The following is a 26,269-nucleotide window of genomic DNA, read 5'->3' on the forward strand; positions in this document are numbered from 1 at the left end:
TGGACAAGGACTACTTCATTTCACTGCTAAAAGCCTTGTGTGTGTTTGTGTGTGTGTGTGTGTGTGTGTGTGTGTGTGTGTGTGTGTGTGTGTGTGTGTGTGTGTGTGTGTGTGTGTGTGTGTGTGTGTGTGTGTGTGTATGTATGTTTGCGTGTGCGTGTGTGTGTGTGTGTGTGTGTGTGTGTGTGTGTGTGTCTGTCTCTCTATATATAGCTATATCTATCTATATATATGTAAAAAACACAGATGTGCATACACGCACGTGCGCACCCGCATATATGAGTGGAAGGCTTAGGGAGTACCACTAGACTGACAAAATGAAGTAGTGCTTATGCATATATAGAAAGAACCCAGAGTGTGAATGTAGCAGACTCCAAGTCAGACTGCTGACCAGTCATGAATGGAGTCCTACAGGGATCGGTCTTGGGTCCTCTCCTGTTTGGCATCTACTTCTCCGAAGTCCAGGCCAACACAGAGGGACTCTGGCTGACCAAGTTCACAGATGACTGCAATCTGGGAGACATTATTAACTCCCCATGGGATCAAAAAATTGGTGGATTTATACGACAAAACTGGGTTAGAAATTTTGGACATTATAATCAAAAACAACAAGAGTAAGTTGGAGCTTCTTGAGAAAGAAATAGTAACTTTAAATGAAAGCATTACTAGTGATTTATTGTTTTTTCAATATGTTAAACAATACAATGTTGTGCTTAACAACATTGAAAAGTTTGTTGATAAGAATGTTAAAATCAAAATCAAAACTATCTAGAGACCTTATGGACTATAAGAATAACATGGCATATAATTTTGGTTCTAATAACAACAGGGCAGTTTATAAATATGGCTCCAACAATGGATAGAATTACAATAACATGGACAATGTACATGATTATGGTGACGAGCATGACTCTGGGGAATGCAATGATGAACACCAAGGTTTTTTTTTTAGAGGAACAAAATGGGGGGTAGTTCAGAGAACCAGTCGAACAGTTCCCATTACAAATATCAACAAGGGAACAACCATTACAATATGAGAGGGCAGTGGTACAACAACAACAACCGGAGGCGGAGATAATCCAGTGCTTTGGAAATAAAGGAAATGCATTATGATTTATTAGCAAAGGGGTTTACATTTATACCTGCAGTTTGTTACAATATTGTGGATTTGATCACAAGTCTGAAATTATATGCTAGGCAGTTAAATTTAGCAGTATATTTTAAAAGGCAAAATGTACAGAAACATTTTTTTCCATCAACACTTATTAGGAAAAGTACATTTATACCGCCTGTTGATAAGGATGTGGCATTGTTTGAAAAATTATCTGTTAACACTATACGAACATATTTGGAGAAGAACAGAATTAGGGAACAAGATAACCTTATAAAACAAGAGAGATTAGTGTTGAAAGAATTGACTACCAACAAAGAAATTAGAATAATGAAACCCGATAAAGGGGGAGGGGTGGTCATTATGACTCACCTTGATTATACAGCCAAAATGGAAACTATTTTAAATGATGATAGTACCTATCAAAGAGCTTCTAGATGTGAGATGAATATAGCATATCAAAAAAATCGACACTTTCTTAATGGATACCTTGTTGGAAGGGGGAAATACAACAGAAAGATTATGTTTTTTTGGTAGTTGAACACCCACTTACACCTGCAGTGTTCGGCATTCCCAAAATCCATAAAAATATTTATGATCCCCCTTTCAGACCGATAATAGCAACAAAGGGATCCAAAACTGAACCTTTGGCAGCCTATGTTGATAAGAATACACAAGGGTTGTTAAACAAGCATGAGCATATATTGAAGGACTCATGGCATTGTTTAAAATGACTTAGTACTATTGGCAAGGGTGATTTGGTTTGGTCATTCCTTACTATAGATGTGGTTAATTTATTTTCCACAATACCTCAAGAAGAGGGGTTGGAATACTTTTGGGAAAGTCTTTTGAGAAGTAAACATTTGACTGCTGTAAAGTTGAACAATGTAGTCAATTTCATGGAATTAGTACTTAAAAATAATTACATGATATTCGAGGGGGAAATTTACCATCAAACATCAGGGGTGGCTATGGGGGCCAAATGTGCCACCATTTTTGCTAACCTTGTATTACTGCATTGGGAAGAAACCTTTGTGTTCCCTACCCCCTTTTTTTGAACATATTGCATTATATAACCGATTTTTAGATGACATACTTATTTTGTAGAAGGGATGAAGCTAGAAATTTTGTGGAATATCTTAATTCCACTACTTCGTTTCTTTCCTTCACATATAAATGGGATAATGAGACTATTGATTTCTTGGATATTAAACTTACCAAGGCAAGTGAAGGTTTAGAAAGTAATACACACAGGAAAGAGACCTATAGTAATTCCCTTTTGCATTTTTTCAAGTTGTCACCCATTACATCAGCGTAAAAGTGTTATTAAAGGGCAGATGGTTCGTCTGTCATGTCTTGTAAGCAATGATGAGGCTTTTCAGAGGGAGATGTACAAATTAATAGGAATGTTTTTCGATAGAGGTTACCCATTGAAATTGTTGATTTCAGCTAAAAAAGAGGTGGTGAAAAGAAGGTGGACATCATTTAAACCCATTTTGGTAGAAAACACTTCAATTATAGAGGTGAATGAAAGAATTGAGTCTACTCATTCGAAAATGTTTGATTCAAGAGCTATTGTCTTGAAGTACAATTCGTAGGCACATGGAATTATTGAGATTATTGGGAAATCCTGGGACCTAGCATTTAACATGGATATGCAAAAATAATTTGGTCATAAACCAAGAATAATTTTTTCTAGAGGTTTAAATTTAAAGAACCTATTTGAAAAACAACAAAGTAGATTTACAAATTCACAAATGTGGGTCATGTAGGTGCTGTAGATACATTAATGATGGGACCAATGTGGTTGTGAGGGGGTACAACAAGGCAATTTCATGCCCTGGTAGATGTAGTTGTAATTCTAAAAAAGTGGTATACCTTGCAACTTGCACGACCTGTGCAGGATTTTATGTAGGGAAAACCATACGTAGATTAAGGGAAAGGATAGCAGAACATCAGAGGGCCATCAAAAATAAGGACTGCCACAATGCATTGTATTTACATTCCAAGAATTGTGTTTGTTTCAAAAAGTTTATATTTTTTGTTATTGACAGGGTGTTGACAAGTGGGGGGGGGGGGGGTGATGATAACACTAGAGTAGAGTCTTTAGAATTTAAATGTCAGGTGATTCTAGATGTGACAACTCACCCTGGGCTTAATGATCATATTTCTATTAAGCCTATTTTGAGACAAAGGGCTATGGTTGTTTAAAGTCTTTTAGCTTTCAGTTGTTATGGAAAAGTCAATTATCTATAATCAGGGTTTTGACATTAATATATGTGCAATAAGTATGTTAGTGTACATGGAAACAAATATTTTAGTATATGCTTTTAGTAAGTTATATGTGTATGTTTTATGGTACTTGTGAGTTAGATCAGTATGCATATTGGGACTGTAATTAATCAAGAAATTTGATTGGTTAAAGCACATGTGGAATTTTGTATTTAAAACCTGTGATTATGTGCTCCTTTTACTCTCAAGAAGCCATCAGTTGATGGTGAAAGCGCTTAGTATTTGGGAGCCTTCAGCTTCAGCTCTTCATCAAACAGTTTGGTGCAATTCGTGATTTTTGTGTTTTTATTTTTATTAGTCTTTACCCTGTTGGGCATAGTTTATCCTACAGAAAGGCCTCACTGAGACCAATGACTGGTGTTGAAACCATGGCCTTAGGCTTAATGCCAAAAAATGTGTCGTCATCCCCTTTGGGAAAAACTCAGTTCCCACTAATTACCACACCAATGGGAGCCCACTGAACAATGAAGGTGTTATAAGAGATCTGGGGACACAGGTTGACAGCAACCTCTCCTTCGACAACCATATTGCCACTGTGGTCAGAAAGTCCTTCTATGTGGCACATCTCTTTACCAAGGGTTTTGAATCCAGGAAGAAAGAGGTCATCATCTCTCTCTCTACTCTTCCCTCATTAGGCCAGTCATTGAGTATAATGCCCCATTTGGCATGTACTTCACTAGACACACGCAACAACTGGAAAGGCCACCAAAGTACCTCACAAAGAGGATCCTAGGCCTTAAACACATGTCCTACATGGACAGACTCAAAAAGCACCAGCTATTCTCTGTCTCATATTGTCTACTAAGAGGTGATTTCTGCTTGTCTTACAAAGCCATGTCTGACCCAGCTCTGTTAGAAATGCTGCATCTAAGGAAGTCCCAATCACTCTGCACCATATACTCCAGAGGCCTCAACCTCATTACCACAATCAACAGAACATGCTGGAGGGACAGGTTCATAACCCAGAGACTGCCCATGCTCGGGAATAGGCTTCCCATATATCTCAAGCAGAGCACCTCACTGACCCTCTTCAAGAGAAATCTTGATGAGTGGATGGGAAATAGAAAGTTCACCCTGGGGATCACTCCAGTGGATCTACTTGATAGAGGCACTGGGAACTAACGTTGGGCAGCACGATGCCAGGGCACTTCTATGGGCTAGGCTTGTAAAGGCTCTAGGGCCATTACGCACCTATGAACATATAAGATTCCAAACTTGAATGCACATGTCAAATGCAGTTACCATTTAGGAGGTGCTCATCTTGATATGCAGTGCCCAATTTGTGCCACTTTTAGCATCAGAGCTGTTGTTGAAAGGAGAATAAATTAAATTAATTATCAAGGGTCTCCTTACTGCTTCTGCAGGAGAAGCTTACCTTCCTCACTCTGATGTTTTTGCTATCTTCTCTTCTACTGGGAAATCCCCTGACAAGTCCAAGGGTGAGAAAACAAAATGAATGATAAAGAAAACACTAAAGAATCCAAAGTGGTCACTAGATTGTTAATCTTCCTTGGGTCTGGCTCTGAAGGTTCCTAAGACTTTGGATGCAACCCCAGTGTCAGATGCTGTTTTCACTGAATCCAGCACCCCTCCTTTTTGGAACTGATTTTCTTCCCAAAGCTAGTTTTTCCCAAACTGCGTTCTCCTTTCCTCCAGGAAAAAAGCTTTTATCATTCATCCAGACCCTCCTCTACTGTTTTATCTCAATGATCAGTGCTTTCTTCTTGGAGTCTTTCCAAAGTGGACATAGATAGAATGATCGGGAAGTTCCTCAGAACCCAAATACAGTTTGGGGTTCTCTCAGTTCTGATCACTGTTGGAGCCTTAGGTATTTGCCTGTCTCATCATCATATGATTACTTCTTCTCCGATATGACATTTGGATTCGGGCACTGTTCAATCTGGGCATCTCCTAGGGTTTGTCTACATAGAATCCGAAGAACTGTTCTTTGTTTACTGCAACCATATCTTTAATCTTATCAGTGCCATGTTGCTTAGGCCTTGACAGATTTTGGTGCCAAGGTGCAGGCAATGGACCCAAAGAGGTTGTCTCAACTCCAATGCTCTTTTAAATTTCCATTCCCCTTGGAGCTTTGGACCTAGGCAGTGCAGCCCCAGCATCAGTTTTGGAGCTGAGTTGAAGAGAGCTCTGAGACCAGACCAGGTTAGGTGCTGTGGCAGCTACAGGTGGGGTCTTGGGTTCTGTCTCATCTACTGTTTTCAAAGGTTACAAGAGAATGCTCTCTCACTTTAGGAAGTGAACTTCCCTTTCCCACTTAGATCTGACTTCCCTCCACTGGAGTTCCCTGGGTCTTGATCCTATACCTTCTAACCCATTAGGACAGCAAGCTCCTCTTAGTCTTGAGTATGCCTGCACTGAGGACACCCATTCAGCTTCTGCTCTTCCCCAGAACACCCCATTGGGGAGGTTCAGAAGACACATTCATGAAAAGGAGGCATGCTGACTCTCCTTAGGAGTCTTTAACTGAAGATACCTACTTTGATGAAGGAGAGGAGTCCCCCAGATCCACCTTGAGGATGTTATGTTTGGAGAAATTCTAGAAGAGCTTATACAGAAAGGGGGTGGTGGTCCACCAAAGCCCCCTCCCAGAAGGTGTCAGTGTTCCTCAAGGCTTTTGGAGCTGGGCTGTCTACTTCTTCGGAGGATCATCCATATTTGAGATAGTTGACTTGATATTTAAGTGGGCATGGAAGGAACCAGATGTGGCTGAACTGATTCCACACAACTATGATAAGTTTTTGGTATCCCTGAAGGATCATCTGTATTAGAGGAAAGGTACCTCCACTGATTCCATGGTGGTGGTGGTGCTGGTGGTGACAGCTACCAAACAAATAGGTTGATGAGGAAAGCTCCACTATGAATCATCCTAAAAAGGAGTCTTGGGCCCTGGACAGGTTTGGTAAGCAAGTTTATGCTTCAGCGACCTTTTTGCTTGGGGTGCTGAGGTATTTGGCACATGTAATACACATTCACAGGTATTTGACCAAGGAGCTTTCCAAATCTGTCTCTGATTACTATCTGCCAAGGACAGGAAGTCTGTTGACTTGAAGTTGTCCACCCATCAATCCCTATCTAATGTGTTTATGCACCTTCATTTCCAGTGTTTCAGAAGGCACTTCAAGAGCTATGAGCACCAGCATAACTGTTAGCAGGCATGCCTGGATGCAGCTTTGTGACTTTTCAGAGAACTTTAAAATGTCCTTTATCAATGCCCCTGTGGTAGCTCAACACATTTCTGACCAAAGGTTAAATAGACATTACCCAGAAGTGAACAAGACAGAAAAACTTTGTCTGCTATAAGGATCTATTTTTTTATCCCCAGAGCACCTCTCTATAAACCAAAAGGAAGGGAAGAAACTGTGGTTCTGCAGGTCACAAGGTTTTACTCCTGATACTTATAATGACAGACCCCCCCCCCAAGCAGAGGAGGGAACTCTAATGGTGGATATCACCACTGTGGCAGAGGTGGCCCACATAGCCATGGCTTTTGATTTCTTTCTCCAGTAGGCCTTACCAGTGCTCCTGAACATTTGCCCAACTGATACACTATGAAGACAGTTGGGGGGGATTATCGTTCCACCCCCATGGACTGAACCTCCATCACTCAAGATGTTTGGGTGCAGAGGATTATAATCAGAGGTGATTCCATTCTATTTCTTTCTTACCTCCCTTCTTCAAGAAAACTTCCCAGTGCTCTACCCTGCCAGCAAAAGGATGGGAAGCTGCACTAGAAATAAAAAAGTTGCTAGACAATTGGGTTATCCAGGAGGTCCTATCAGACCATCAAGGATCCTGAGTTTACTCAAGGCTCTTTTTGGTGCCAATGGAAAATTGGGACCTCGGGCCAATTTTGGAACTCAGTCATAACAGGCATGTGAAACCAATAAAATTCAGGTGGTCATCGTGCAGTTCATTCTATTATTGTTGAGAAATGATGATTGGATGTGGTCATTAGTCCTTCAGGATGAATACTATGACATAAGGAAGGACAAACACTCCAAAAGGCTTCTCTGCTTCTGGCTGGGAGACAGTTACTTCCAGTTCATTGTCATGCCCTTTGGCCTTGCCACTGGTCCCCAGGGATTCACCTAGCATATGGCAGTGGTCACAGCTCTTCTTAGACTGCAGGGGTTCAGAGTGTTCCCATACCTGGATGATTGGCTCATAACTGTCCGCCCACCCCCACCAGGTATCTTCTCTAACCCAGGGACTCCTTGCTCCAGCTTTGCTCACAACTAGGGATAACTATGAGCACAGCCAAGTCCAAACTTCAACCTGTTCAAGCCACAGAGTTTATTGGAGACCACCTAGCTACAAAATTACAAATAGCCATACTGCCAGAGTCCAGAATTACCACACTCCAGCAAAAAGCAATATCAAAATTGATTTTTGTGCCTTCTCTGTTTGATGGCTGCAGCTGTCACCTTGGTTCCTCTTGCCAGATATCACGTGAATTTGCTCCAGGGGACCCTGTCAGTGCAATGATCATTTAGATGTCAGCCTATGAGTTTTCAGGTATCTCATAAAAATCTGCAAAGCTCATATTTTATGGTGGCTAGAATTTCCAATAGTATTTCACAGTTGACTTTTTGTTCTTCCTTCTTCCCGGGTTACAGTGACCACAGACGCTTCTCAGCTATAAGGGGAGCATTTTTTGGAAAGACTGTCCAAGACACTTGCTCCAACTCAGACTCCCGTCTTTACATCAATATCCAGGAGATGAGGGCAGTCCTCCTAATGTTGCAGACCTTCCAGGACTTCCTTCTCACAGATGTGATCTCCATTTAGATGGACAGTATGTCAGTAGTCTGGTAGATCAACAAACAAGAAAGAACATGATCTTATCATTTATGTCGAGGCCATAAAGCTTTGGCAATAGGTTATGCCTTTTCACCTCTTACTGATAGCAACACACATACTGGGGAAGTCTATTGTTCAATTGGACAGGTTGAACAAGTCTATCCTTCTAGCTCATGGGGGTCCCTCAACCTGATAGTGGTGAATCAGATTTTCAGTTGTTGGGGCCAACTGTGCTGTGCTGTCTTTACCTCCCCCTACAACATCAAGTAAAACAGGGATTTTGCTCTAGTGCTCCAGAAGGAGTCCCCAAGGGATGCTGTTACCTCTACTTGACCTCCTGGTCTCCTGTATGCCTTTTCCCCACTCCTCTCATTCCAAAGTTTTTACAGCAAGCACCGAGAAGGAAGGCTGTAGTGATCCTCATTGCTCCCTTTTGGCCCCAACAGGTGTGGTTTCTTTTCTTCTGGTCTCATCTGATTCACCCACCTTGGGTGCCGGATCCCTCTCCAGATCTCCTCTCTCACCTGTCCAGGATGTCTAACCTGGGTATTCAAATCCTCAAACTGACTACTTGGTTTCTCCATTTCCAATGATGGCTAGACAGTCCATCCAGGTTTTCTTCCCAAGTCTTTATTTTGACCTCAGTACAAAAGACCTTCAACTAGGAATATTTACAAGAGTAAAGGAAAGGAATTTTCTATCTGGGCTTTCTGTAGAAATTTAGACCCCTTTTAAGCCTTCTCCCAGCGAGCTTAGATGTTCTTGCTTCTCTGTTCCACAATAGGGATAGCTACTCTATTATGAAGATCCAGCTAGTAGCCATTTCCAGCTTTCACAGTTGGGATAATCAGTCTTCCATTGCCTCCCTTAAATTGTCTAAAGGGGTACCTTCCTTCTTTGACCTCCCCCTAAAGACCCTATTCCTCCTTGTGATATTACCATTCTTCTACAGGCCTTAACCAGATCCCCTTTTGAACCTACAACAAATGTTGGCATCTGGCTTGGAAGACCTTGTTTTTGGTGGCAGTCAACTGTATTAAGAGGGTGTCAGAATTGCACACCCTTTCTTCTAAACCTCCTTTTTGGCCTTCCATAAGGGTAGAGTTACTCTCAGAACCAGTTTTACTTTCTGCCTAAGGTGGCTTCTGAATCATTACTAAATCAGTCTGTCAACCTTCCAGTTTTCTTCCCAAGATTCACCAATAAAAGAAAATGCATATTATACCTACTGGATGGTATAGCTGTTTAGTCCAAATGACTTCTACAGATCAGCACTCAAAATAAAGAATAGTAGACGGAATGATACATTCCTGCTTCTGTATCATCTGAAAGTTTAGAACAAATAGCCTGTGAAGCAGCCGACCTAGCTAGCTGGAATTTTGTAGATAATTCTATGTCATTTATGAATATTCCTATGATTTATACAGAACTGCATGTTATGTACTGAGCTTCAAGAATGTAACTATAGTGTACCCTACTGGAAAACAACAGTAATGTATATAAACTATATACCTATGCAAATGTATGTTTTAATAGTAGAAACTGGAACATACAGAATTAGCTTGCAAAACTTCAAGAAAATTAGTTGGAATCAAAATTTTTACGATTGTGTTATCTCTCAGTTTCAATGTACGAAGCAGAGACAATGTCTAGAGTTAAAAGTTTTTCTATTGCCTTGAAAGTAATTTTAATTACTTGGTTTAAAATGTAAAGTGCTATATTGCTTCCTAGCAGCTGTACATTCGACAGATAGGTACTTCTCATACAGAGGTGATACAATTCTGTTGGTATCTGTTAGCCTAGGAATAGAAGGCAGGTGAGAAAGAGTGATGTCATCCAAGTTGACCCAGCAGTAATGCTTTATAGTAATTTAAGAACTTTCTCAGAGAAAGAGTGTGCATTTTGTATCTTGTCTTGGACCTAAAAACCTCCATTCAGCACTTCTGTCTGCGTGTTGCTCTGTAAGTAAGATTTAGGCATAGTATTTATTTTAGAGATGTATATGAATATAGTAAAGATTAGTTTAGATGTTTTCTGTACTCTTTTGAGACTGTCCTGCAATGTTTTTTTAAAATATTTCCTGTGATTCTGAACTCTGCAGTTACTGTGTTGTTTGAGTATTATTTTGTTCTTCATTTATTTATTATTAAATATATTTAAACCTGCCTTTGTGGCTGATATTTGTGAGACATAAGAGTACTTGCATATATATTTGGTGACACTGTACAGGCCACTCCTAAATAGCCTTGGTCTTGGTTACATTTACCATTTGTATAATAGTAACATTACACAGTAGGATTGGTCACCCCTTTGTAAGGGTTAAGTAGCTGATAAGTAGGGGTTGGTGGCAGTAATAACTACCTTATAGTCTGGGCAGAAGGGGTCATAGCTAGTAAACCTGTGCCAGCCTTCCCCAGGTGTGTGTGTGTGTGTGTGTGAGTGTGTTTCTGTGTGTGTGTGTGTGTGTGTGTTTGCATATAAATCAAATCTCAAAGTGTGTGTGTGTCAGCTACTTGGGCAGGGACACGAAGCACTGGTTGGACAGAGAGGGTGCTGGAGGTCTTGGCTTGACCCCTCAGCTGAGATCTTAACCCTATAGCTGTGCCAGTTGGGAGTCTTATTGGGGATCTGGAGAAAGAAGAAGAAATCAGTCCCAGACTGACTGTGATCTTTGTGTGCCCTTAAGGGAAATTGTACTTTACTGTGTGCATACTTGTCATCCTCCCATTTTGTATGTCCCTCACTGTTGCCAATGGTAGGATTGAGGTTCCTTGATTACTGTGCCAGTTCAGGGGCATCACATCGCTATGAGTATAAAATGCACTGATTATTTATGCAGTTAATTAATTAATACATGTTTACAGACTGGCTCTTGTAATTTGGATGGCTCTTTCCTACTGTTTTAGTTTTACCGCTTCACTTGCTGTGAGAGTTCTTACTGTGCATCTCAATGCTACACATTTGCCACTCCTGTAACCGCAAAGAAACCACAATATATAATTAATAAATGGCAGAAATAAGGTTTTTGAAATTCATTTTATTTGTAGCTAGCAATGCACTGAAATTGATTTGTGTTTTAGTGTTCATATATTTGAGACTACAGCTCAAATAAATAAATATTATGTAAATATATTGACTATAGCTCACATGAATAAGAAATAAAGAATCTGAAATAATTTTGTTTTGCAACTAACAATGTACTGAAATTATCCTTTGTTTTAATTTGTTCTTTTGTTTGACACTATACTTATTATGTGACACTAAACCTTTTCTGGCACAGAATTTGTTTTGAAAAATCAAGAGTCATTGCATATTGGTACATAACTGTATAATTCAGAGGCAAAAGTGGGTTTTGTAAATTAAAATATTAGTTTTGTTAACACTGATGAATTTGATTTGAGATGTGTTAGGTTATTTTTTTAATGTTCATCATATTGATTACTGCTTCAGTAGCCTAAGGTATGGGCTATAACAGCTGGACACCTTCAATACACTCAAACCATTAGGTAGGTGTGGGTGACAAGCTCTTCAGAGCTTTCCTACCAGAGATAAGAGAGCTTCTCTGTTGACTTTTAAGGATCTACACTCAGCTATTGTCATTCCATTGATGCTCAGATAGGTTCCCTTTGGGGAAAAACCTTTCACATTACTTTATTACTTGTTTAAAGTAATGCTTTCATAAGACATAAGTACTTTTAAACTAGGAGAAAATATTTTCCTTGATAGTCTTCTGACATAGATGCCCTTTTAAACAAGAGCACTCTTTTTTACTTCTGTGGTAAAAAATCATTAAAAGTTACTTAAAACTACTTTTTCTGGGGAGAAATCATGTTTATTTTATTTTTTGTGACTGACAAAAGTGTTTACAATACTTTTTGCTGTGTTTTTACAGAAAAAGTTATGTTTTTGATGCTTTCCAATTTTACCAGCTATTGCTGCTATAAGATTCCATGGAAAACAAGAACCATTCTTGGCTTAAACATTGAACAATATATATATATATATATATATATATATATATATATATATATGGATCTACCATACTAGATCGACATGTTAAAACAGCGAAAATGACTTCACCGACGCCAGAAGATCGACAGTTCACAAACACGACACCTCATACACTCGACACATCATACCAACAAACAAAACAAATCCCCTATCCAAAACCCACACACACAACACAAGCACACCAAAATCCTTACAAACCAACACTAACCCATACATACACAACTATCTACAACCCTAACCCAAACCCTTACCCTAAGGTCCGTCACTATCGCACACTCACCTAACCCGCGCCCTAACCCTAACTCACTTATCCCACCCCTACCCCTACACACCGCCAACATCGCACACTTACCTTACTCGCACCCTTACCTAACCCGCGCCCTAACCCTAACTCACTTATCCCACCCCTACCCCTACACACCGCCAGCATCGCATACTTACCTTACTCGCACCCTAACGTCCATCACTACCGCATACTTACACATCCTTTCCCCATCGCAGTGTTCTCAGCGTCGGTGTCTTCCTCCGTCGGTCTTCTGCCTTGTCGATCTTCTGGCATCGGTGAAGTCATTTTCGCTGTTTTAACATGTCGATCTATTAAGGTAGATCCATATATATATATATATATATATATATATATATATATCTTGTTTGGATCTTCTTCTAGCCACAAAAAGAAAAAGATTATCAAGCAACCTCTACCACCACAGCAGGCTGGTAATTTGTCTTAGTCACAAAACGATGACTCCACTATGGCCAACGCTAGTTCCTCAGATCACTCATCTTTTCCTTTGGATTCCTCTAGTGTAGCCCATAGAACCACCATGAACTTGGGGGTTAGCCACATCCTCTACTGCTGTTAGGGTTATCTCAGCAGGCAAAGGACAGAATGCTTGTCAAGTCATTGGAAAAGGAGCAGGGAAGGTGCTCCTGCTTAGCCAGAATGTTTTGCCCATCTCTTGGAAGTTGTTGCTGGCTGTACTGGATTTGGTTTTCCACTTTTTTCTTCTCCAAAAGAGACAGAAAACTAAACGTTTATCTTCTCCTATGTCAATTACTCTGGACATGAGTAATTTATTGGGCTTGGCTCAGGGTCTTTTTCGGGCTCTTGACCTTTTTGTAAGGTAGTTTTTAGTAAAAGAAAAAGGGATTTGGAATTGGAATCTGTTAGGGATGGTTAAGGGACTGATGCAGTTTTTCTCCTCAGGTTTCTGATTCTGATTCTGAGAAGAGTGTAGTGTCTGATTCTCCTTGTGAAAGATTCTCTTTATCTGAGACTAATTCCAGGATGAGCCTATGTTTTCAGTGAGAGAATACTGAGGTTTCTCAGTTGCTATAAGAACTTCCAGAATGTTCACCCATCCGTCCCCCTGTACGATCAGCATTGGCGGATGTTTTTGTTAGCCTGTCGATTCCTTGGCAGTCAACTTGCTACACCTAAGAAAGCAGATAGATTATAAAATGTTTCTCAGTCTTTCAAGTTTTTATTCTTTAATGCCAGAATGGATCTATCAGCAGTACCTTTAGTAAATCTAGCTGCTGTCAAATGTATTGTTAATTCCAATCTTCTCCTTCTGATAAGGATGGGAAAGCTTTTCCTATATTTGGGAAAATGTGTATGCTTCTGCAACTTTGATTTTTTAAATTTTAAACTAAGACATATATTGAAGTTTATTCTGACTAAGTGAGAAAGTATGAGGAATGTTTTGGCATCAGTTTCTTCTTGTGAGGACAATTCTGCATGTTGTAGTATAGTTTCTTCTATTTCTCAAGTCACTAGTCATTGTTTGAAATGTGTTTATAACTATGTAGACAGTACTATCAAGGCTGCTGACACTGGTACTGTTTTGCAAAGATTTGCCTCGCTGCATTCTTAAAACCTCTCAGAAGATGTCAAAAATAAAATTTTGAATTCTCCCTTGGATAGAGATTTAGTTTTTTTTGACCCTCTGATGCAGAGGTTATCAAAATGTGATAAGACAGGTAATCTGATTCAGAGAATCTCTCTGAATTTTCATTTTCCTCCTCTAAATTCTCCAAGGGATTCTCTGCTCCCCCCATCAAATTTTGTCAAAAAACAAAATAGACAGTCTCTGCATAATGCTGATAAGTAAATGATTAAAAATCAATGGCAGGGAGGTTCCAAAAAGAAACAGCAACTCCCCCAGAGCAAAGGACAGCTAAATAACTAAAGATAACTGCATGAAGGAGCTTGCTCCCCCCCCCCCCGGCTGTTCCCTATCCCTTCCTTAAAGTCTGAATCTCCATCACAAAGAGTATAGCCAGACTTCATATGCAAGACATTTATTAAGGGTGATAAAAGGAGGCTAAAATGTATCTATGGAGGAAAAGGAAGCAGGATAAAGTAAAGTATTTTTGCAGAATTAACAAAATCCTACTTAAATGGCAGCAGGTAATGTGTAAGAACACTGAATACAAACTTAAGGCAGAGAGGGGTTACAATATCTGCAGTGTGGCTCGTCACACCCAAAAAGCCTTCTTGTGGAATCAGAATTAATGGTAAAATTCAAGAATGCATGGAAAAGGCAAGCTGTGTTCTTTGCATAATAAAGTAATTTATTTAATAACAGTGAGTAGCAGCTAATCCATTATGCGGGATACTGGGTAGTAAGTTTAAGCACATCTTGTGTATTGAAATGTTGTGTTTCTACACTGAGTATTAAATGTGGCACAAGAGAAAGTAGGAAGTATAGAAACAATGCAGAATGAAAAAGTCAGTATAATATATATTGTGTTGAAGTCATATGTAGGCATCTGTTGAGGTATCTATGCAAGAAGCAAACAGATTTACAATGTGGTAAGGTCTAAATGTAATTACACAAGTGTTTTGACTTAAATGGCAAGGTATGCAGTGGCAGAAAAAGAAAATCTTACTTGCCTTGCTAATAATATTGCACAGATAGAAATATGCATGGCCCAGTAAATGCTGATAAAATATCATTAATTTAGGTTATTATATTGTATGAGAACCTCAGTCTGGAAATATTTCCAATATCTCCATCTTGAAAAAAAAAACAGCATATCATTTTGGAGGATTGCTGGTCTTTTTTTTTTTCTTTTGTAAAAGAAACTTAACAGTACTCAAATGTTTAAGGAAAGTAATATTGTGTAATTTCTGTCTTTGTTCCCTTCTACATTGTATTCTGCTATGCACTGAATCTTTTTACAATCTTGGTGCATATTGAATCTTTTTATATACCATAAACCATGCTCATTTTGTATTATTTACACTTCAGATTTAATTGCATCAGTACTATTTTGTAATTATTGTAACTGCAACTGTGTGTTGTCCCTGTTGAGACAGAAATTCATCAGACTAGGTTAGTGCTCTACACCAATAAACAAATTCAAATAAATAAACAAATAAATAAATGTATGCATCTTTTAGGAAACCCTGCTGGCCAGCCCGGAAAGAACTGTGCATCACTGCATCCTGGAAAAAATGCAAAATGGGAAAACTGTGAATGTGGCCTAAAACTGGGATACATTTGTAAAAAAGGAAATACCACCAGAAACCTTTTCATTGATCCGTCTGGTAAGTATTCATTCAAAAATCCAGTGTGGAAAAATTATCTGAGTTGCACTACTGTTTTATCTGAACTGTGAAGTCTGTCATAGAAATGGCAATTCCTGTGTCCTGAGTATGGCTCCTTGTACACCAAACAAGTGGTTTTACAGGTGACTTTGTCTATTTAGAAATAAATAAATCATTACAGGTGCAATTCAGTCAAAGCTCTTTCATTTTTACATGATGAAAGTATAATGCTCATCATTCTTGTTGCTGCAGTAGCCTTTTGACTACAGGGGCTGTAACCTGCCTTTGATACAACAACCGGCCAGCTTCACTGAACTCTGGCTCCCTGCCACACTTTCACTCTACCTGCTGATTAGATAGCCCATAGGAGGAAAATCAGCAGAGTGAAGAAATCTTCAGTACTTTCTTGATGCCGCAGAAGGAAGCAGCTGTATGGTTCTACAGGAGCAGCCTTGAAGCTTCATTTCTGACAGATAAGTACCCAAAGGGAAGCTCTTCCACACAGAAATGGGTGCCCTTTTAAGAAAACAATATATATTTTATTTTGTGACTAAAAGCAGCATTTCTCCTTTAATAAATCTGGTATTTATTCCCAGTATCAAATGTTTCCTGTCAGTGACCACTATTTTTAGTTTAGGGTGCTTATTCTTGATTTACATGCTATTTTTGTGGCAAGGGTGTACTGTTTATGGAAACTTGTAGTTTATTTGTAAGAAACTGAAGGGTTGGAATGTGTTTTAAATGGGCAGAAAATGTTTTGAAGCTATTTTGTGCACACTTTTTGATTACTTAACCTGTTTTTGCTGTCTTTATTCAATTTAGTCAACTGATTTATTTTTGACAGAGATTTTGCTATTTTTTCTTTTAATTTTACAGATTAAAGGACTTGGAAGGGGGTGTTTAGTGTACGGGCGTGTTTTTGGTGCTTGTGAAACAATTCTGTGACAGCTTACCTTCCAACCTTCTCATTCCAGCACTGCTTTCTGGGATTCATACATCTTACTTGGCTAGAGCATGGATATTTACTCCAGTCTGTTTCTTGGATAGAGCATAGATACTTCTCTCGCTGACTCTTCTTCTTCTGGTTTACCCAAAATGAAGAAACACCACAATAAAGATCCTTTGTCACTACTGCTGGCTCAGTCAGTACCTCAGTCTTTAGTGAGTGAACCTGTAGTGGCCACCCGTTGTTCCTCAAATCACTCACTTTCTTCTCCAGGTTTCTCTGGTGTAGTCCTTTCAGTCACCAAGCACTGAGGGTTAGCCATATCCTCTTTATCTATTCCATTTTCTGATATAGCCATGGGAGAACCATTTCCTTTGGGGAGAGGGATGCTTCTCAGGGTAGCTGGGGAAAGAGATCACTTAATGTGTCTGAACTGCCATCTCCTAATCAGTCTTCAGTCATGATGTTACCTATAAAGAAAAAAGTGAAGGTTAGATATTGTTTGTCTGAAGACATGAGATCTATTAAAAAAGATGGGTTTCTCACTTTAGTCAGACAATTCTTCTTCTTTTTCTTCTTTTGTCTTTTCCCGGTTAGGGTCGCCACAGTGGATCACTGGTCCGCTCATGATTGGCAGTGGAGTTTTTACGGTGTTGAGTTGCCAGCCCGACGCCCAACCTTCCACAGACGGCACACACATGCACACACTCACACCTAGGGCCAATTTTAGAGTATCCAATCCACCTACAGCATGTCTTTGGGATGTGGGAGGAAACCGGAGCACCCGGAGGAAACCCACATGACCACAGGGAGGACATGCAGACTCTGCACAGAAGGCACCCCAGTCAAGGATTGACCTGGAGAACATCTTGCTGTGAGGTGGCAATGCTAGCCGCTGCACCACTGTGGCTGCCCTAGTCAGACAATTATTGCAGACTGCTAATCCTGGTGCTCAGAAATCCTTACCTGAGGGCAATGTCAGTAAGGAAATTCCTGAAGAAAATCTGTCAGAAATTCTGACATAGGCAGAGACAGGGATTTTTCTCCAGTAGATTGACATGCCCATAACTTTGATTTAGATGAAACTTGCTCCTTTCCACCTCATTTGGAGGAATTTTCTTTCTCACAGACTATTTCCAGGATAAATGAGACATTTTATGGGTGCAGGTGAAGGCTCCCACTCACATTTAGCCTTGGAGAATGTATTTTATGCTGCCTGTAATAATACAGACTCTCAACCTTCAGTCCCTAAAAAGTAAGATAGACTGTCTATAGAAATTCTAGTTAACAAATTTTCATTTTCTCATCTTAGATCAGGTCCAGCTGCAATATCTATTTCTTTGCCGGTAGGCAACATTTTATTATTTAGTACCAAGCCTTTCCCAGTGGACAAAGAAGGCAAGGTATTGGATAGATATGGTGAGATAATTTTTTTTTCTTTTTCCACATTAATTTATAAAATTCACAGCTACCAGCCACAATCTTGGAAGTTTATTTGGTTTTGTACAGAGAGTTTGAGGGAATAGTCCACCTCAATTCATTCAGGGGGTAGCTGCTTTCTGAATTCTACAATTTCTAATCTTTCTCAATTGTCTAACCATAGCTTTTAGAGTGTGTATGAGTTTAAGTACTGTGTCTAGGGCTAATGCTACTGCTGGAGTTTTGTTGAGATATGCCTGGGTATGTAACCAAAAGTTTGCTGATCAATTAAAGACTGAAAATTTGAAATCTGCATTAGATAAGGAGGTTTTGACTGGCCCTTTTCCTACATGGGTCCTCAAACAGTTTGATAGAAGAGGGAAATTAATTCAAGTAGTGCCTAAAAATTTTCAAGTACTGCTTTACAAATTTCCCAGATCCTCTTTCCCTTTTAAAAATCAAAACGAGTAATTCACAAGTCAAACAATGAGCAAAAAAAAAAAAAAAAAAAACAAGGAGAGAAAAATAGCAGGAGGGGAATAATTAGAAACAAGGATCTTTCCAAAAAGGGGCAAGCTAATACTTCAGATTGACTATGCCAGAATTATATTCCCCATGCCCACCCCTCCTGCCCTTATCTGTCAAAATTTGTCCCCAAAACTCTCTCTTTATATTCCCCTTTGGCAACCGATTGTTTCAGACTCTTAGTTGTAAAAACTGGTTCTATTCCAGAATGCTTATGGTCCCAAAGAAAGTGCTTTCTTGGAGACCATTTCTGGGGCTTTGCTTTCTCAATCAATATTTTAAAGTTACAAAGTGCAAAACTCTAACCATTCAGTTACTTCTCATACCTCCTTTGAGTGTCATGGTAACATTATGTCTAAAAGATGCTTTTCATCACATCCCTGTAGTCACAGGCTTCAAGAAATTTCTCAGGTTCTCTCTGTCTGGTTGCATTATCAGTTCTCTGCATTATCCTTTGGGTTATCTACAGTTCCAAGGATGTTTACAAAGTGCCTATCTTCAGTCAAAGCTTATTAAAGACTGAATGGCATTCGCATATTTTCTTGAGTGTCATGGTAACATTATGTCTAAAAGATGCTTTTCATCACATCCCTGTAGTCACAGGCTTCAAGAAATTTCTCAGGTTCTCTCTGTCTGGTTGCATTATCAGTTCTCTGCATTATCCTTTGGGTTATCTACAGTTCCAAGGATGTTTACAAAGTGCCTATCTTCAGTCAAAGCTTATTAAAGACTGAATGGCATTTGCATATTTTCTTATTTAGAGGACTTACTTATCTTTCAGAGTTTTTCCCCGGATGTCAGGAGTCCTTAACATGGGTTTCATCTCTTCTTATGGTTTAATTTCTCCAAGTCTTTTAGGTTTTTAATACCATAATGGGAATGGACCCCATTCTCAAGTCAAAAGCATGATTAACGTTCATGAAATTAGTATTTTTTCAGTCCTTGATGTTAGCCAAATGTGCTGTTCGCAGAACCCACAATGTGGCCAGAATTGACTCCTTCTGCAATTCTTATGGAGTTAAAGGTAGTGGTACTATATCTAAATAAGACTGTAAATTCTTTTTTATGAGACCCATTGCTTCTAATACTATTGCTGCTGCCTGGGTATCCTTTTTCTACATTGCCTTTGTTTCTGCCTGCAAATCTTGGTATGTATAACTTTGTGTCTCTCTTTATGTAAGACTCTGTAATTACTGGCTGTAGCAGTTTTAGTGATCAATACTACTTTTGTCTTCTTTTCATGGACTACAATATCTGGTTTTCTTGCACCTATTTTTTGAAGTCTTAGCAGTCCCATCTGATATAAACTTCATCATTCTCTGTAATGCTTTGAGGCTAACATTTTCAATGCTTCTCAGTACTTCAATACTGTAATGTTTGCACAATCCCTATTTTTATGCCTTTCGGTATATAGGCCCTCTGCCATTCGTGTATCTCACCCAGCCACATGATGTGCGACTGTGTCCAGTTCTGTTTTACAGAACCTGCATTTGTCTGTTTCTCCCACATGCATAATGGACTTTGTAAACAAATGTGTACATAATCTACTATTCTGGGCTGCCAATATTAACCTTTCATCTTTTGGTTTATATTCACCTCTCCCTCGCCATTTCTGCATCAGCTCCTGATTAACATGATGTTGTTCCAGGTGTTTTCTATACTTGCAATTATATTTATAACTTTTCCACATTTCCTGCCTTCTCATCTGATCCTTCTCCTTATAGTCTTTCTTTTGTTTTTGGCACATTCATTTGCTACCTGACTTTGTTTACTTCTAGTTTGATTTCCCTTCCCACTTGACACCAATATTCTTCTTCTAAACTAAGCAGGGAAGTCATTTTACACTTGCTCTTTTCATATTTCAAAACTTTCACTATGTTTGGATTTGATTAGGTCAGTAGGTATGTATGCGGGCCTACAATTGCAGATCTATACATGCAGCCAGTTTCCAGGAGGCCCATACCTCCTTCAGAATGAGGAATATATAATCTTGGTATACACTGATTTTTATATATCACTTCATAAGCGTGAAGCATTTATTTTCTTTTCCTGTTCAACTGATCAATAACTTTTGGGGCCAATCAATCACTCTAAAACTATAGAACAGGAAGAACAAATTGGTTTACAACTTGGACGTTGTTCCTAGATGTGAGGGCTGTTTTCAGTGTTAATTTTAATCTTCTAAAACATTCTCTACTGAGTCTTGTTCACACTCCATCAATTCCCAAGTATTTAGATACTCCCTCAATATCACATTCCTGTTCCAGACTGATATTTTCTTTGTGCTGCAGCTTTCCTGCTTTAAATTTTACTTTTGCACATTTATCAAGAACAAATGACATTCTTGTATCAACTGAGAAAGTTTTGACCACTTCTAGTTTTGCTTTCAGCTCCTCATCTGATGATCTATACAGTTTTAAATCATCCACAAAAAGAAGATGGGAAGTCTTTACACATTGTTGTTTTTTGGGAGCCAAATTGTAACCATGACCTATTTTGTTAAGTAGACATCTTAACAGATTAAAGGTAAGACAAAAGGGCAGCGGTGACACCCTTTGAATTTTTATCCCTGGGATAATAATTTATCCTTTATCATGGCTTAGCTGCAAAGTGGTTGGCCACTATTTCTTCGTCACTGTAATGTAATTGATCAAAGTAGGGTATATCTTATAGATCTGTAAGCACTCCTTTATTCATGAATGTGAGATGCTGCCAAATGCTTTTTTCTAATCTATCCATCTCATACTTAGATTCTTCCCCTTTTCACAATTCTCCATTATGACTTTATTTAACAACAACTGATTCTTTGTTCCATACTCTTTTGTTCTATTGCCATGACTGAGTTTTCTTCTAAATGACTATAAACTCTGTCAGCATCAGTTCCAGTATATAATTTATACCTCACTGGAAGGCAATTTATTTGTCTATAGTTTTAGGATAGCTTGCAGGTTCACTCTTAAGGAGGAGTATCATTTTGCCTATTGTTAACCAGGTTGGTGTCTGTTCAGGGTGTGCATATAAATAGTTCGTACTCAGGGCTAAATCTTCATGTAAAGATGTTAACACTTTTAGCCAGATGTTAGGTACTGCATCTGGGCCTGGGGGGTTTCAGTTAGGAGCTTTTCTTAATTTTGTTTCAATTTCTCTGGCTGTTACTTCATCCCATTTCATATCCTGTACATTTCAACTTCTTACTGTTTCTTTTACTTCTTCTATCCATTCAATACCTTTATTATGTTCCACAGGATCTTCATTGATATTTCTCCAAAATATGTCTATTTATTCTTTTTTGGTGGTGTTTCTATTATTTTGCTTTCTTTCCCAATTCTCTATAAACTTTTTTTGGTCATCATTTAATTGCTTATTTTGTACTTTTCCTTTATATTTATCTTCATAGGTTCATAGGTGTGTACTAGGCTAATGGCCCTGAAGCCTTTACAAGCCTAGCCTATAGGATTATCCTGGCATTGTGCCTCCTGACCTTAGTTCCCAGTGCCTCTGTCAAGTAAAGCCACTGGAGTGATCCCCAGGGTGAATTTTCTATTTCCCATCCACTCATCAAGATTTCTCTTGAAGAGGGGCAGTGAGGTGCTCTACTTGACATGTATGGAAAGTCTATTCCATAGCATGGGCAGTCTCTGGGTTAGGATTTCTAACAGAGCTGGGTCAGACATGGCTTTGGAAGTCAAGCAGAGATCACCTCTAAGTAGGCGATATGAGACAGAGAATAGTTAGAGTTTTTTGAGTCTGTCCATATAGGACAAATGTTTAAGGCCTAGGATCCTCTTTGTGAGGTATTTTTGTAGCCTCTCCAGTTGTTGCAGGTGTTTAGTGAGGTACATGCCAAATGGGGCATTGTACTCAATGATTGGCCTAACGAGGGAAGAGTAGAGGGAGACAATGACCTCTTTCTTGCTTGATGCAAAACCCTTAGTAATGAGATGTGCCACATAGAAGGACTTTCTGACCACAGTGGCAATGTGGTGGTCAAAAGAGAGGTTGCTGTCAACCTGTGTTCTCAGATCTCTTATAATGACTTCTGTGTTCAGTGGACTACCATTGATGTGGTAATTCATGGGAACCGGGTTTTTCCCAAAGGGGATGATCACACATTTTTTGGCATTGAGCTTAAGGCCATGGTTCTGACACCAGCCGTTGGTCTCAGTGAGGCCTTTCTGTAGGATGTCAACATCACTTGGGGAGTTAATATTAGCTCCCAACTTGCAATCGTCTGTGAACTTTGTTAGCCAATGTCTCTTCCTGTTGGCCTGGACTTCAGAGAAGTAGATACCAAACAGGAGAGGACCCAGAACTGAAAAATGTGCGACTCCACTTGTGACAGGTTGGCAGTCTGACTTGGAGTCAGCTACTTTCACACTGTGGGTTCTACCTGTGAGCCAGTTTGCAATCCACCTAGTAATATAGGGGTTGATGCCTAGCTTAGTGGGTTTTTCTATGATTCCTGAGTGAGGAATGGTATCAAAGGCCTTGGCCAGATTGAGGTAGGCTATATGAACCACCTTGCCTTCATCCACAGCTCTGGTGACTGACTCAAAGAAGTTGACCAAGTTGAACAGGCATGATCTACCCTTCACAAAACCAAACTGTGTGAGATCCAGAGTTTGGAGATTCCCTTTATCCTTGTTTATTAGGTCTATGATGATGTGTTCCATAGCATTGCATATCAGACTTGTCAGGCTAATGGGGCGAGAGTTCCCAGGGTCTGTAGTTGCTCGTCCTTTGTGGAGAGGGATGACTGTAGCAGTGCACCATTCAGTAGGGACAAAGCCTGAGGTGAGGCTGTGATTGAACAGGGCACACAGGTGAGGTGCCAGTTCACTCTGTAGTTCATGTAGAACACAGCCAGGGATATTGTCAGGTCCTGCAGAAGCTGTATTCTTGGCCTTGGACAGTGTTGTTTTAACCTGTGCAGCAGTAATACTGGGTGCCTGGCAGTCTACTGGTATTGTGACTGGTCCTTTGAGGGGGAGGGATAAAGTTGGCACTGAATCTGTCGTCCAGTATATTGGCAATATCTTTTGGCTTGGTATAGAAGGTACCATTGTGCAGTAGCTCAGAGAAAATCTGGGTATTGCCATGGAGATTCTTTACATAAATATAGAAGGCTTTGTGGTTGTCTTTACTATCTGCTGCAATTCTGTTTTCACAGCTAGCTTTAGAAGATTTGATGAGGAATCTCAACTTTTTGTTGAGGCTGACAAGGGAGTTTTTCCATTCTTGGGGTTCACTTTATTCCGCATCAGTTTCCTCATTCTGTTGTAGAGTTTGTTTATGGCAGGGGACCACCAGATTGGCTTCCTTTTTTAGAGGAGAGCATCCTGGTTCTATTGGGTATGGTGAGATCAATGCATTTGTGTACGTGTTCGTACAGTGCATTGGTGTATGATTGGGCAGTCATGCAACTATTCTCCATTTGCATGGGTGTCATGAAGTTAGCCACTTCTGTTTTTAAGGAGCCCAAAATTAGCTTTGGAGAAGTTTTTCATGGTGGTTACCTTTGGGGGGGGGGGGGGTAGGAGGGATGTGGATTTCCAAGGTGATTAGTTTGTGATCGGATCTAACCAGGGAGGAGTTGACTATTGTTGTATAGCAAAGGTTGGCCATGTTAGTAATGACCAGGTCAAGGACATTGCTACCTCTAGTAAGAACAAGCTGGTCTAGGGCACTGGAATTAATGAATTCCAGGAAACATTGAGCAAGTGCATTGGTACATGAGTAGTTTTCCCAGTTAATGGAGGAGTAGTTGAAGTCGCCCAGTATGAGAGTGTTAAGTTGGAGCCTAATATTCTCCAGGGTGCTTAGGAACATGGAGTGTCTGTCTTGGGACATGACTGGGGACCTATAGCATGCTATGACCTGAATTGCTGTCTTACTCAATGTTAGCTGCACCTGAAGTATCTCAGATGTATTATGTTGGGCTACCAGTCTGGAGGTGTGCACATCTTTATGAATATGAAAACACCACCACCTTTGGAGCTTCGGTCCAAGTTCTGGGGCCGAAAGCTGTGGAATATGTTATAGCCTGGTAGTGCAAGGGTGCTTTCTGCTGTCTTGAACCAGGTCTCTTTTACGGCACAAATGTCAGTGTTCTCCATTTTAAGGAGTGCTTCGAGTGAGTGCATTTTGAGATTTAGACTTCTAGCATTGAGCACCATGACCCTCAGATTGCATTTGTTTGTAGCTGTTACAGTGGTAAATTGGTCTTTGGAACACCACCTAAAAAAGGCACTATAGGGGTGGCAAGAGCTTTGGCCAGTATCCGGAAGCCCAGGGGTGACAGATGCAGGCCATCTCTGGCAAAGCATCGAGGTCTGTCAATCATGTCTTCCCAGGCAGGCAGATACTGGATCCTCTTAGAATGACACCAGAAACTTAGCCAGTTGTTGAATTCAATCATTTTCTGCTTGTACTGTGGTATCATTCTGGGTGATGGTAGGATGCTGCTCAGGGCTAGGGCTATACCTGCCAGGGCTACATAATCCAAGAGCTCCTCCATGTCTCTTTTCATGTAGTCCAGTGAGGTACATCTCAGGTCATTCACACCCACATATACAATGACATAGTCATATTTGTACCTGTTGTTGAGGGACCTGAGTGCGTACGTTATGTGGTGGATCCTGGCACCTGACAGGCAGCTGTTACTTTCTCCTTATTCAACCCAGTGAGTGGGACATCAGTGTGCCTCACTATCAAGTCACCTATGACTAGTGTGTTGGGCATGCTGTTTTGCTTTAGGGGCTTTGGTTGAGTGGCACACTGTTTAGGAGAGTTATGTGTTTCATGATTAGCGTTGTGTTGTGGTGGTCGAGTGTGTTTCTGCCTTGGAGGTCTCTGCTGTTTGGGTAGATATTTATTGAGAGCCTCCATGAAGGTGGGTGTGTGGTATGTGTTTTTATGTGAAGGCAGTGCTTGTGTGTGTTCTGGAGGGCTATGTGTTCCATGTGGTGTGGTGCAAGTGTTGACCTTCTCCTCTTGACCATCTATTCCGGTCCTGGCTGGAGAGTGCATGGCTTCCAGTTTGGATATATAAGTGCATCTCTTGCAGGGCTGAGTGTTGGGAGGTAAGAGGAGAGGGTTGTCAGTGTACATGAGGCAGTTACTACATTGCCTCAGGATGCCCAAGTTCACCAAGTTAATAGGAGAAAGCACAGGGAACTGACCTTTAGACATGCCTGGAGGGGTGGGCATTAATAATAAGTACTGGAGCTGTTTGCTTGTAGAATGTTTAGTGCTGGTAGCACTTTTGTGTGTTACAATAATTGCTATAAGAAGTTTGGAAAAGTGCTAGACTAATAAGCTAGTAAAAGTGCAGGAGAGGAGTGAACTAGCAGATCTAAGGGAAAAATTGAAGAGCAGACTTTGGCACCACTCAGAAGCTTACAAACAGTTCTGGATACAGCAAATCTATATCTGGACTAGACTAGCGACAGGAAAGGCGGGAAAAGCACAAATGCATGCTTTTAAACCAGAAAGTTGAAAGAGGTGGAAAAACTGTCCAAATGGCCAATAAACTACAATTTCTGGACCAGAAGCTACTCCTCTTGTGGTAGATAGGTTGGTTACCTAG

At 40.0% G+C, this 26,269-nt stretch overlaps 1 protein-coding gene across 2 annotated transcripts in view; it reads left to right on the top strand.

Moving 5' to 3' along the window:
* Nucleotides 1-26,269, top strand: part of MRC1 (mannose receptor C-type 1) — a 1,874,292-nt gene that overhangs the window by 357,248 nt on the left and 1,490,775 nt on the right. For both annotated transcript variants that reach the window (XM_044064625.1, XM_044064626.1), the window contains exon 6: nt 15,645-15,791. In XM_044064625.1, the coding sequence (XP_043920560.1) occupies nt 15,645-15,791 (147 nt within the window). The remainder of the gene's footprint in view (nt 1-15,644; nt 15,792-26,269) is intronic.

This window comes from Protopterus annectens, chromosome 3.part0 (genome assembly GCF_019279795.1).
Source record: "Protopterus annectens isolate FY-2018-M chromosome 3.part0, PAN1.0, whole genome shotgun sequence".
Classification (NCBI taxonomy): Eukaryota; Metazoa; Chordata; order Ceratodontiformes; family Protopteridae; genus Protopterus; species Protopterus annectens.